This window comes from Ranitomeya imitator, chromosome 5 (genome assembly GCF_032444005.1).
Source record: "Ranitomeya imitator isolate aRanImi1 chromosome 5, aRanImi1.pri, whole genome shotgun sequence".
Classification (NCBI taxonomy): domain Eukaryota; kingdom Metazoa; phylum Chordata; class Amphibia; order Anura; family Dendrobatidae; genus Ranitomeya; species Ranitomeya imitator.
This window is the reverse complement of record NC_091286.1, coordinates 512,697,595-512,712,395: the sequence shown is the minus strand read 5'-3', so window position 1 is coordinate 512,712,395 and position 14,801 is coordinate 512,697,595. Positions and strand designations below refer to the sequence as shown.

At 44.3% G+C, this 14,801-nt stretch overlaps 1 protein-coding gene across 1 annotated transcript in view; it reads left to right on the top strand.

The window, feature by feature from the left end:
* SUCNR1 (succinate receptor 1) overlaps window positions 1–9,224 on the top strand; it is a 78,455-nt gene extending 69,231 nt beyond the window's left edge. The window contains exon 3 of the mRNA XM_069768078.1: window positions 7,787–9,224. Within this exon, the coding sequence (XP_069624179.1) occupies window positions 7,787–8,719 (933 nt within the window). The 3' untranslated portion in view covers window positions 8,720–9,224. The remainder of the gene's footprint in view (window positions 1–7,786) is intronic.
* Window positions 9,225–14,801: the final 5,577 nt, after the last annotated feature.

The following is a 14,801-nucleotide window of genomic DNA, read 5'->3' as shown; positions in this document are numbered from 1 at the left end:
ATTTTTTCATGACTCCAGTAATTTTTCTGAGCACAACCTACTTATTGGCAGTAGTTTAAGCTTATCCAGGGGCGTAATTACCACGGTCGCAGCTGTTGCCGCTGCGACCGGGCCCGGCGGGTCTGGGGCCCGGAAGGTCCGAGGCACCCGACACCATGTTGCAGTGCAGGAGATTTCTCCCTCAAGGCAACAGTCAGAGGTGTATCTAGGCGGAGGGGGCAGCAGGGCATGTGAGAAAAAGGAAGCAGGCCAGCTCTGGTCAGCACGGTGAGACATCTCCTGCTCTGCAGCCCCGGGACAGAAGGTGAGAGCGGGGGAGATGCGGACATGACGGAGCTGTGTAAGCAGTAGAAGCTGAGGAGCTGCATGTTTACGTCTTCCTCCCCTGTACCAGAGAGGAGAGTGTGAGATGTGTGTATGAGCTGGTATCGTGTGTGTGTGATCTGTAGTGTGTGTGTGTGTGTGACCTGTAGTGTGTGATCTGTAGTGTGTGTGTGTGTGATCTGTAGTGTGTGTGTTTGTGTGTGTGATCTGTAGTGTGTATGTGTGTGTGTGATGTGTACTGTGTGTGTGATCTGTAGTATGTGTGTGTGATCTGTAGTGTGTGTGTGTGATCTCTAGTGCGTGTGATCTGTAGTGTGTACGTATGTGTGTGACCTGTAGTGTGTGTGTGTGATCTGTAGAGTGTGTGATCTGTAGTGTGTGCATGTGTGTGATCTGTAGTGTGTGCGTGTGTATGATCTGTAGTGTGTGTGTGTGTGATCTGTAGTGTGTGTGTGATCTGTAGTGTGTGTGTGTGATCTGTAGTATGTGTGTGTTTGTGATCTGTAGTACGTGTCCGTGTGATCTGTAGTGTGCACGTGTGTGTGATCTGTAGTGTGTGTGTGATCTGTAGTATGTGTGTGTGATCTGCAGTGTGTGTGTGTGTGATCTGTAGTATGTGTTTGTGTAATCTGTAGTATGTGTGTGTGTGATCTGTAGTGTGTGTGATCTGTAGTGTGTGTGTGATCTGTAGTGTGTGTGTGTGTGTGTGATCTGTAGTATGTGTGTGTTTGTGATCTGTAGTACGTGTGCGTGTGATCTGTAGTGTGTACGTGTGTGTGTGATCTGTATTATGTGTGTGTGATTTGTAGTGTGTGTGTGATCTGTAGTATGTGTGTGTGTGATCTGTAGTGTGTGTGATCTGTAGTGTGTGTGTGTGATCTGTAGTATGTGTGTGTTTGTGATCTGTAGTACGTGTCCGTGTGATCTGTAGTGTGCACGTGTGTGTGATCTGTAGTGTGTGTGTGATCTGTAGTATGTGTGTGTGATCTGCAGTGTGTGTGTGTGTGATCTGTAGTATGTGTTTGTGTAATCTGTAGTATGTGTGTGTGTGATCTGTAGTGTGTGTGAGATCTGTAGTGTGTGTGTGTGTGTGATCTGTAGTATGTGTGTGTTTGTGATCTGTAGTACGTGTGCGTGTGATCTGTAGTGTGTACGTGTGTGTGTGATCTGTATTATGTGTGTGTGATTTGTAGTGTGTGTGTGATCTGTAGTATGTGTGTGTGTGTGATCTGTAGTGTGTGTGATCTGTAGTGTGTGTGTGTGATCTTTAGTATGTGTGTGTGTGATCTGTAGTACGTGTGTGTGTGATGTGTGTGTGTGTGATCTGTAGTACGTGTGCGTGTGTGATCTGTGGTGTGTACGTGTGTGTGTGATCTGTAGTATGTGTGTGTGTGATCTGTAGTATGTGTGTGTGTGATCTGTAGTGTGTGTGTGATCTGTAGTATGTGTGTGTGATCTGTAGTACGTGTGATCTGTAGTGTGTGCGTGTGATCTGTAGTGTCTGTGTGATCTGTAGTGTGTGTGGGATCTGTAGTATGTGTGTGTGTGTGTGTGTGTGATCTGTAGTACAGTGGGGCAAAAAAGTATTTAGTCAGTCAGCAATAGTGCAAGTTCCACCACTTAAAAAGATGAGAGGCGTCTGTAATTTACATCATAGGTAGACCTCAACTATGGGAGACAAACTGAAAAAAAAAAAATCCAGAAAATCACATTGTCTGTTTTTTTATCATTTTTTTTGCATATTATGGTGGAAAATAAGTATTTGGTCAGAAACAAACAATCAAGATTTCTGGCTCTCACAGACCTGTAACTTCTTCTTTAAGAGTCTCCTCTTTCCTCCACTCATTACCTGTAGTAATGGCACCTGTTTAAACTTGTTATCAGTATAAAAAGACACCTGTGCACACCCTCAAACAGTCTGACTCCAAACTCCACTATGGTGAAGACCAAAGAGCTGTCAAAGGACACCAGAAACAAAATTGTAGCCCTGCACCAGGCTGGGAAGACTGAATCTGCAATAGCCAACCAGCTTGGAGTGAAGAAATCAACAGTGGGAGCAATAATTAGAAAATGGAAGACATACAAGACCACTGATAATCTCCCTCGATCTGGGGCTCCACGCAAAATCCCACCCCGTGGGGTCAGAATGATCACAAGAATGGTGAGCAAAAATCCCAAAACCACGCGGGGGGACCTAGTGAATGAACTGCAGAGAGCTGGGACCAATGTAACAAGGCCTGCCATAAGTAACACACTACGCCACCATGGACTCAGATCCTGCAGTGCCAGACGTGTCCCACTGCTTAAGCCAGTACATGTCCGGGCCCGTCTGAAGTTTGCTAGAGAGCATTTGGATGATCCAGAGGAGTTTTGGGAGAATGTCCTATGGTCTGATGAAACCAAACTGGAACTGTTTGGTAGAAACACAACTTGTCGTGTTTTGAGGAAAAAGAATACTGAGTTGCATCCATCAAACACCATACCTACTGTAAAGCATGGTGGTGGAAACATCATGCTTTGGGGCTGTTTCTCTGCAAAGGGGCCAGGACGACTGATCCAGGTACATGAAAGAATGAATGGGGCCATGTATCGTGAGATTTTGAGTGCAAACCTCCTTCCATCAGCAAGGGCATTGAAGATGAAACGTGGATGGGTCTTTCAACATGACAATGATCCAAAGCACACCGCCAGGGCAACGAAGGAGTGGCTTCGTAAGAAGCATATCAAGGTCCTGGAGTGGCCTAGCCAGTCTCCAGATCTCAACCCTATAGAAAACCTTTGGAGGGAGTTGAAAGTCCGTGTTGCCAAGCGAAAAGCCAAAACATCACTGCTCTAGAGGAGATCTGCATGGAGGAATGGGCCAACATACCAACAACAGTGTGTGGCAACCTTGTGAAGACTTACAGAAAACGTTTGACCTCTGTCATTGCCAACAAAGGATATATTACAAAGTATTGAGATGAAATTTTGTTTCTGACCAAATACTTATTTTCCACCATAATATGCAAATAAAATGATAAAAAAACAGACAACGTGATTTTCTGGATTTTTTTTTCTCAGTTTGTCTCCCATAGTTGAGGTCTACCTATGATGTAAATTACAGACGCCTCTTATCTTTTTAAGTGGTGGAACTTGCACTATTGCTGACTGACTAAATACTTTTTTGCCCCACTGTATGTGTGTGTGTGTGAGGCAGGGGCGTAACTATCACGGTTGCAGTGGTCGCCGCTGCGACTGGGCCTGGCAGGACAGGGGCCCAGCAGAGCACCCGACTCCCCCCGCCACCACATTGAACTATACTGGAGTCTATGATGCCAGTACAGTTCAAAGCAATGATGGAGGAGAGAGCTTCAGCTAACGCTCCCTCTCCCATCATTCCCCTCTGCCTCTGACACTGCGGGTGCATGATGACATCACTTCATCGTGCACCCTCTCTCTGCAGGACCCAGGCAGTGCAGCATCTGCACAGGTGATGGCGGCCACCATATTGGCCCAGCCTGTGGTGGCTGCTGGGTCCGAGGAACATTCGGCTCTGGATCTGGTGGGGGGCATGTGGACCGATCCGCCTAGGAGGGGCATGCCGCAGCCGCTCAGCCATGTGGAGGATCCAGGGATGAACATGGAGGTGTACGGGACCGGCGGCAGTGAGGTGTGTCTGCTGCCCGTGTGTTGCCGTCTTCGGCCACCAGCATCCCTGGCCCCCTGTGACACCAGCCCCGTTTCCTCCCTGCTCTCCCGTGCCCCATATCCTCGTAGGTCCCCAGGTACAGGTCATTGTGCTCCTCCAGGCCCCTGTATGCGCCTTGTCACTCCTCCCCTGCTCCCCCCATGCATTCCCAGACCCTTGTCCCCATGTGACCCGTCTGCCCTGCTCTCAAGTCTCCCCTGTCCCCTTTCTCACCATGTGTTCCCCATCTACCCTGTCCTCGTAATCCCTGTGCCCCCTTTTTCCCTGCTCCAAAGTCTCCCCATCTTCCCCTTGCAACTCTGTCTACTTGCGTCTCTATCTATTCTGCCCTTGGAGTCCCCGTGTGTCCCCTTGTGCCCTTCTCTTCTTCCTGTTCCCCATGAGTCCCCTTGTGCTTGTGTCCCTTGTCCCCATGTGTAGCCTTGTGTCAGTCTCCCTTGCCCAGTAGTCCCTGTGTGTCCCCTTGTGCCTGTCTCCTTTGTCCCCTTGTCCTTGTGTCCCTTGTCCCCGTGTGTCCCCTTGTGTCAGTCTCCCTTGCCCACTATTCCCCTTGGGCCCTTCTCCCCTGCCTCCTAGCCTGCATGTGTCCCCTTGTTCCTGTCTTCCTTGCTCCCTAGCCCCCCGTGTCACCATTGTGCCTGTCTCCCCTAGCCCCTTTGTGTCCTTCTCCCCTGCCCCATAGTCATCATTTGCCCGTGCCTTTCTCACTGCACCTGTAAGGAGGGGCTGCATTATACTATGAGGGGGGCTGCATTATATTCTATGGGGGTTACATTATATTGTATGTGAGGCTGCATTATACTTTTGTGGGATGGCTGCATTATACTCTGTGGGGTGGCTGCATTATACTATATGTGGGCTGCGTTATACTGTATCAAGGACTATGGGGAATACATTATACTATATGAAATACTATGGGGTGCATTATACTATGAGAAGTGAATTGTACGACTTGGATGACGATGGTGGTGCATGATACTTTATGGAGCACTATGAGGAGTGTATTATACTATATGGAGGACTGAGCAGTGTATTTTAATATATGGAAGACTATGAGGAGTGTATAATACTATATGGAGGACTGAGGAGTGTATTATACTATATGGAGGACTATGAGGGGTGCATTAAACTATATGGAGCACTATGAGCAGTGTAGTATACTATATGGAGGACTGAGGACTGTAGTATACTATATGGAGGACTGAGCAGTGTATTACACTATATGGAGCACTATGAGGAGTGTATTTTAATATATGGAGGACTATGAGGAGTGTATTATACTATATGGAGGACTGAGGAGTGTATAATACTATATGGAGAACTAGGGGAGTGTATTATACTATTGTACTATATGGAGGACTATGGAGAGTGTATTATACTATATGGATGACTATGGAGAGTGTATTATACTATATGGATGAATATGGAAAGTGTAATTATACTATACTAGATGGTGGCCTGATTCTAACGCATCGGGTATTCTAGAATATGCATGTCCATGTAGTATATTGCACAGTCCACATAGTATATTGCCCAGTCACGTAGTATATTGCCCAGCCACGTAGTATATTGGCCAGCCACGTAGTATATTGCCCAGTCACGTAGTATATCGCCCAGTGACGTAGTATATTGCCCAGTCACATAGTATATTGCCCAGTTACGTAGTATATTGCCCAGTGATGTAGTATACAGCACAGAGGCACATAGTATATTGCACAGCGACGTAGTATACAGCACAGAGCCACGTAGTATATTGCCCAGCCACATAGCATATTGGCCAGTCATGTAGTATATTGCCCAGCTACGTAGTATATTGCCCAGTCACCTATGTCACAGGTTAAAAATTAAACATATACTCATCTTCCGAGGGCCCCTTGTAGTTCGGTCACATGACCGTGACGTCATGGCAGGTCCTTCTCCCATACCATCCTTGCCACCGGAACTTGCCGCTTGCATGGAGCGGTTACCGGAGCGTAGCGAGGAGCGGGAAAGGCGGCGGAAGGTGAGTATATAATGATTTTTTTTATTATTATTTTTAACATTAGATGTTTTTACTATTGACGCTGCATAGGCAGCATTAATAGTAAAAACTTGGTCACACAGGGTTAATAGCGGCGGTAACAGAGTGAGTTACCCGCGGCATAACGCGGTCCATTACCGCTGGCATTAACCCTGTGTGAGCGGTGACCGGAGGGGAGTATGGAGCAGATGCCGGGCGCTGACTGCAGGGTAGTAGGGAGGGACTAATCGGACTGTGGCCGTCGCTGATTGGTTGCGGCAGCCATGACAGGCAGTTGGCGAGACCAATCAGCGACTTGGATTCCATGACAGACAGAGGCCGCGACCAATGAATATCCGTGACAGACAGAAGGACAGACAGACGGAAGTGACCCTTAGACAATTATATAGTAGATGGATGACTATGAACTTTGCAGAATATTATAAAGAGGACTATGGGGGTGCGTTATACTTCTTATATGGATCCCCATGACTTCTATGTAAGCCCCTGATGAGTATAATGGTTTATTTTCTTTTATAAATTACATAGCAATGGCAGTCTGAATTTGGGTGGAAAATATTTTTGCATGGTTGGGGGAGCACCATTTGAAAGTTCGCATTGGGGCCCATAACTTTCTAGTTACGCCACTGAGCTTATCCACTTGTAATCAACAACTGATTCTGGGATTCCAAAAGTAAAGAGATACGTCGATCTCTAGTCTAGTGAACAGATATCACTGACCTGGATGCTGGATCAGAGTTCTGTAAACCAATCCACTCAGCTCTATTCCTACATAATGCTCATTTACTCATTAAAGTCATACGGTGCCTCAATTAAAATATTTCACTGTGGTTTGAATATGTTTTCTTTTGCACTTAAAAGGCTTTTCTGGGGCTGAAATATTGATGACGTAAATATTCAATATGAGATCGGTGCTGTCCAGCACCCAACACCTCCATGCAACAGCTGAAAACCTCTCCGCCAGAGGCTGAAACTAAATGATGTATGGTACAGAACACAGCAGCACTGTTATTTGCCTTTGCACAGCACTGTACTGTACAATAATGGATGATAAACATCATTACCCAGCATACATTAAGCATTGTATTGGACTGCTGTGTTCATACATTGTATACATGTGGTTGCCCATGAGGCAGGTTTTACATGAGCAGCGAGGGTTTCATGCTTTCAATTCCCACTAATCTCCTATTGATGATCTATTTCTCGTATAGGTCATCAATTGCTAATAAAAAAAAAAGTTGTTGTTCCAGCATCTGGTAAAATAGTTCTTTCTTTATTTTAAGTCCATTCAAATTTACAAAAATTACAAAGGTTGCATAGACAGGGCAAGGGAGCAAGACGCGTTTCGAACGCTCACTTGCATTCTTTATCATGCAAGTGAGCGTTCGAAACGCGTCTTGCTCCCTTGCCCTGTCTATGCAACCTTTGTAATTTTTGTAAATTTGAATGGACTTAAAATAAAGAAAGAACTATTTTACCAGACCCTGGAACAACAACTTTCTTCTTTGAGCATATTATCTGGTGTGGATTCACCTGGTTCTGTGCAAGCTGGACTTCAAGTACTAGGTGAGCTGACTTTCTCTTTACTACATGTGAATAAATTGCTAGGCCCTGGAAGCCCTCTTAGCACCTGCTCAGAATTTAGAGAGGATTTGTTTTCAAAATGTATTTTTGTATTTTTTTAATCTTATAAAAATCTTTAGTATGACATGAACTAAACAAATATTCCGGATATGCTTCTTCCTTCCTTCTAGGGTCATGAAAATCCCAACTGTTCGTCAGCTGATTGCCTACTTGAGAAATACTACCTATCCACTGTATATTCACTGGAATTTATATTCGGAATTCTTGGCAATGGTATAGTCATGTTCGGATATATTTTCTGCATAAAAAAGTGGACCAGCGGAAATATATACCTATTCAACCTTTGCTTATCAGACTTTGTCTTCCTATGCACCCTTCCTCTATTGATTCAAAGCTACACCAAGGGGTGCTGGATGTTTGAGGAGTTCTTGTGCTACAGCAATAGATACCTGCTGCATGCCAATCTTTACACTAGCATCCTTTTCCTCACCTTCATCAGTATTGATCGATACTTGATTATCAAGCATCCTTTTAAAGATCATATTATGCAAAGGAAGAAGACGGCCATTCTGATTTCTGTTGGTGTTTGGATTGTAGTCATGTTAGAAATAGCGCCAATTCTGTTTTTTATTGAATTGCGCAATGACAGCCAATGCCTCAGCTATGGAAGTTCTGGAATGGCATCGGCCAGCCTAATTTATAGTGTGTTCCTAACTATCACTGGCTTCATCATACCACTCTGCACCATGTGTGTATTTTACGTAAAAATGGCACGCTTTTTAAAAAGCAGAAATGGAATCCTTCCAACATCCTTTTCCGTGGAGAGGCCTCTCACCTTGGTCTCTGTTGCAGTAATTGTGTTCTTTGTTTTATTCACCCCATATCACATCATGAGAAATATGAGGATTGCATCACGGATGGAAGAATGGCAGCTGAGCAAACAAGCAAAGATCACCATCAATTCCATATATGTCATTTCAAGACCTATTGCTTTCTTGAACAGTGTGATTAACCCTGTCTTCTATTTCCTGATGGGGGACAATTTCAGGGAAATGTTGCTAGCCAAAATGAGGCACTTTTTAAAAACTATGAAATGTCATTGAATATGCAACTTCAAAACTGACCGCACTTAACTAAAGGCATGGTCTACTACGTTTTCTGTAACAAAACCAGACATGTATTGTCTAAAAAATATTATACACCCCCTTTCTGGTTTCCTCTTCTGGTTGACAAACATGTAACAGCTGCAGTCTGTTATTGGCTGCAACAGTCAAATGCCGTCCCTACCAAAGGAAGGAGCAAGGAGAACTGGTCGGGAGATCCTAGTTCGAGTCGTATGTTAGGGAGTGACGGGGGCTGTTAGATGAGTATATATTATTATTTTATTTTTAGATAATAATGGTTAAATAGGTGGTACAGACAAAGTAGTGGACAAAGCCTCTAGTGCGATAATGCTGTATAAAAAATGTATATGGAGCATATATAGTTCTTTCTTTTGTATTCAGCATTTCTGTATTAAACAGAATAGCATTGTATTAAATATATATTTTGCCGAACATTTTCTGCCAGATAAAATAAATATAAGACAGATTTGAAACCATGATCCAGATTATTATCATCCATAAAGCAAACCTGACAGATGATACATGCTGCCCGATTTAAGGAAAGCATGTATCAGACCATGGCTCGAAAAAAAATGTTGCTGAAATTCAGTAATTAATTGCCATATGTGGATAGAAATTAACATTTATTGAAAAATCCAAATATATCAGATACTTTTCACTAGTGGTTTGTACTTCTCCTTATATGAGTTGCTATCTGGTAACATCCATTTGGACTTGAACAAAAGTTCAGCATACAAAATTTGGTGAAAGGTCTTAGTGGCTCAGATGAAACTATAGTACTGACAAATTCATGTTAGAAGACCTGCATCATCATCTTTAAAAGTTTTCAAGTCTGATATTGAAGTTAGCATTTTGTAAATCCATCTCTAATTGGACTTATAATATTTCCAATTTAATATCAAAATCATATACATCACCAAATGACATGGATTTTAAACTAAGTCTAATAAATCTATGTATGCAGTTTGTATTATGTAATCTGGTGACAGATCTGATTTAGAGCATAAATGATGAATTGTTAATGAACCACTCCAATTTTTTTTATTTATTGCAGCTCTGGAGTTGTGCTACTAATCTAAGTTCCTGTACCCTAGTATTATACTTACCAGCCACTTTCATTTGCTGTTCCCGGCACCGCTCCGAACCCCATGCGCCATCTTGTGATCACAACTTCTGACTGAACGGAAGTCAGAAGTAATGGTCACAAACTCTCCATCTAAGTCTATGAGAGCTTCTTTTTGGATTCAATGTGGCTCTCATAGACTTACACTGAGTTGTGATTTCTGGCTGTCCCAGCAAACACAGGAGTGATCTGGCAGGTCACAGCTTGCATAAGATGACCGGAGTGGCTCAAATAGCAGAAGAAGACAGCGTTGGGTTAGTATGATACAGTGAAAGATATAATTATTTGATCCCTTGCTCTATATAACACCACAATAGCTGCAGCTTTGGAATCTCTTGCCCCTCTCACACATACCAAAGCTCGCAAAATCAACAGACAACCCTGGCACACCAGCATGACCAAAGAACCGAGGCGAGCTTCCAGAGCTGCTGAGCGCAGATGGAAAAGATCCCACTCCAACGAGCACTTCATCGCATTCAAACAGTCCCTCACTACTTTCAAGACCACACTCGCCACAGCTAAACAAACCTACTTCTCATCTCTCATATCCTCCCTGTCTCACAACCCCAAATAGTTATTCAACACCTTCAACTCTCTCCTCCGTCCCCCAGCACCTCCTCCCTCCCCACTCATCTCAGCAGAAGACTTGCCTCATTTTTCAAGCAGAAAATTGAGAACATCAGAGACAGTTTTAGTAAACAACCCCCAGAACCCTTCCTCCCAACCACCCAGCCCTCCACCTCCAAAACCAACTTCTCCACCATTACAGAAGACGGACTCTCCACTCTACTCTCAAGATCGCATCTCACCACCTATGCACTTGACCCACTCCCATCCCACTTCATCCCAAACCTCACCACAGTCTTCATCCCAACCCTAACCCATCTCTTCAACCTATCACTAACAACTGGCATTTTCCCCTCAAGCTTTAAACATGCCTCAATCACACCTATCCTCAAAAAGCCCTCTCTTGACCCATCCTCTGTATCTAGCTATCGCCCTATATCACTTCTCCCCTTTGCCTCAAAACTACTGGAACAACATGTCCATCTTGAACTGTCCTCCCATCTATCTTCCTGCTCCTTCTTCGACCGCTTTCAATCAGGCTTCCGGTCACACCACTCCACAGAAACTGCCCTAACTAAGGTCACCAATGACCTATTAACCGCCAAGAGCAAGCGACACTACTCTATCCTCCTCCTCCTGGACCTGTCCTCTGCCTTTGACACAGTGGACCATTCCCTGCTGCTGCAGACCCTCTCATCCCTTGGAATCACAGACTTGGCCCTATCCTGGATCTCGTCATACCTAACTGACCGTACATTCAGCGTCTCCCACTCACACACCACCTCCTCACCTCGCCCCCTATCTGTCGGAGTCCCGCAAGGTTCAGTTCTAGGACCCCTGCTCTTCTCCATTTACACCTTTGGCCTGGGACAGCTCATAGAATCTCACGGCTTTCAGTATCATCTCTATGCTGACGACACACAGATCTACATCTCCGGACCAGATATTACCACCCTACTAACCAGAATCCCTCAATGTCTGTCTGCTATTTCATCCTTCTTCTCCACTAGATTTCTAAAACTTAACAAGGACAAAACAGAATTCATCATCTTTCCCCCATCTCACACGACCCCCCCAACGAACCTATCCATTACAGTAAACGGCTGCCCACTCTCCCCAGTCCCACAAGCCCGCTGTCTTGGGGTAATCCTTGACACTGATCTCTCTTTTAAACCACATATCCAAACCCTTCCCACTTTCTGCCGCCTCCAACTCAAAAATATTTCACGGATCCGCACATTCCTAAACCAAGAATCCGCAAAGACCCTAGTCCATGCCCTCATCATCTCCCGCCTTGACTACTGTAACCTCCTGCTCTGTGGCCTCCCCTCTAACACTCTTGCACCCCTCCAATCTATTCTAAACTCTGCTGCCCGACTATTCCACCTGTCCCCCCGCTATTCCCCGGCCTCTCCCCTCTGTCAATCCCTGCACTGGCTCCCCATCACCCAGAGACTCCAGTACAAAAGCCTAACCATGACATACAAAGCCATCCACAACCTGTCTCCTCCATACATCTGCGACCTCGTCTCCCGGTACTCTCCTGCACGCAACCTCCGATCCTCACAAGATCTCCTTCTCTACTCCCCTATTATCTCCTCTTCCCACAATCGCATACAAGATTTCTCTCCTGCATCCCCCCTACTCTGGAATTCTCTACCACAACATATCAGACTCTCGCCTACCATTGAAACCTTCAAAAAGAACCTGAAGACCCACCTCTTCCGACAAGCCTACATCCTGCAGTAACCACCGATCGACCAAACCGCTGCACGGCCAGCTCTACCCTACCTACTGTATCCTCACCCATCCCTTGTAGATTGTGAGCCCTCGCGGGCAGGATCCTCTCTCCTCCTGTACCAGTTGTGACTTGTATTGTTCAAGATTATTGTACTTGTTTATTATGTATACCCCTCCTCACATGTAAAGCGCCATGGAATAAATGGCGCTATAATAATAAATAATAATAATAATATTAAAATTAACCTACCCTTAAAATTATAGACTGTTCAAGTCTTTGTCAGTGGACAAACTTACAAAATCAGCAAGGGGTCAAATCAGCAAGGGATCAAATAATTATTTCCTTCATTGTAGTTTGTGCAGGAAACCTAAATTAGTTGCACCATTTCAGCAGTAACATGGAAAAAATGCTGGAGTAGTACTTTACGCTTTGTTCGTTCTGCTTATTTTTACATTAGTAAAACTGTCCATTTATGAAGCAAAAGATATTTTAGGAATGCCTCCTTCTCCCTAGAGTTCCCTGAAGAAGGAATACGTTTATTCCGAAACGCGTCGGTTTTTGGTCCATCGCGCTACCCGTAGCCAGTCACGTGTGTGAACACGTGACTGTGACGTCACGCTAGGTCCTGTATTGTCGGGAGACCGAGCGGCTAACTTTTACAGCGCGCAGCCACCCCACGCTGCTAAAGCAGAAACAGCGGCTGTGTTAGAGCGTTGCTACCGGCCGGAGCAGCGCTCACCACCCGCCGAAGTTGGTGAGTTTACCTGAATGTCAGGTCACATCAGGAGGACTTCTTCAAGCGACGAAACAGAGGAAAAAACAACCGCATTATAGGAGGTAATTCCGTCCTGGACAGTATCTTCAGCGCAACTGTATTGGTTCTTTTATGCAGTTTTATGTGTTCCTTTTATATATAGATTTTACGTATCCGCCTGGTAGGATTTGTGCGCCCTCATAATATTAAAGTATTTCTACATTATAGTATCCAAACGAAATCTACATTGAAAAGCGCCCAGTGGGTAAAACTGAACAAAAACGGAAGGTCTTCACTGTGTCTAAAAGGTACAACCATAGATAGAAGTGGGACTAAGTGGTAATTAGGATATAAAGGGCTGTTCCTTGGTCTGCTGCTTTATATAAATTAAAGGGGAGTATTCCTAGCGCGGATATATAATTATTTACGGAAACCTAAATTAGTTGCACCATTTCAGCAGTAACATGGAAAAAATGCTGGAGTAGTACTTTACGCTTTGTTCGTTCTGCTTATTTTTACATTAGTAAAACTGTCCATTTATGAAGCAAAAGATATTTTAGGAATGGCTCCTTCTCCCTAGAGTTATGTACACTCCCTGACAGAAGTTATGTCGCTTATCCATGTTATGTAAATAAAAGCTTATAACTTGACGTTAAATTCATCCATTGGTTGTAGAAATTATTCCTTTGAAAGCTGAAACCCTCCGAAATGTGGTTTAGGTTAAGAAAATAAATTGGCATCAATGCAGAAATATTGATCAGTTAATGGACACAGAAAGGTCAGATTTTAGCAAGACAAAAGTTTTGTCGCCTGGTCATATAATGCACCAATCCTAGTTTACATCCTCACCTGTGCTCAGTAAATGATTGGTTAATTAGTGTGTGTGTGTGTATAAAAAGAAACTCAGCACCCCAGACCTTCACTTGAACTGCAACTTGAGCTCTTACAACATGCCAAAAATCCACCCTGCAATCAAAGCCTGGATTATCAAAAGGCTGAAGACCAGATCCACTGCAGAGGTGGCTGGCACCTTTAATGTGTCTCAGCGTCAAGTACAAAGAATTAAAAAAATATTTGAAGAGACTGGAGATGTGTTTGACATGCCCAGGTCCGGCAGACCCCGCAAGACAACTGCTCAGGAGGAACGTTTGTTGGTTAGAAAATCCAAAGTAAGCCCCTCTTCTACTGCAGCAGAGCTCCAACAGGCCTGGTCACCTCAAGTCCCTGTGTCAACCAGAACAGTTTATAGGATTCTGTCTCGAAATAGCCTCCATGGTTGAATCAGTGCCCAGAAGCCAGCACTAAACAAAAGGCAAATAAAAAACTGTGTGGCATTTGCAAAGTCCCACAGCCTGCTAAACAGATGGATGCTGGAAAAGTGGCAGAAGGTGTATTTCTCTCATGAATCTTCAGTAGAATTACACCACAGACCTGCACCACAAATACTGCAGGAGACCTACTGGAACCCGTATGGATCCAAAATACACCCAGAAAACAGTTAAATTTGGCGATGGAAAGATCATTGTCTGGGGTTACAATCAGTATGGGGGGTGTGCAAAACATTTGCACGGTAGAAGGCAATATCAATAGCCTAAAATATAAAGAAGTATTAGCTACTTTGTATATTCCAAATCATAAAAGGGGTCAAATTCTGCAGCAGGATGGTGCTCCATCTCACACATCCATCTCTACAACAAAGTTCCTCCAGGCAAAAAAGATCAAGGTGCTCAAGGACTGGCCAGCCCAGTCAGACATGAACATCATTGAGCATGTTTGGGGTAGAATGAAAGAGGAAGCTTGAAAGACAAAACCAAAGAATCTAGATGAACTCTGTGAGGCATGTATGACTGCATTCTTTGCTATTCCTGATGACTTC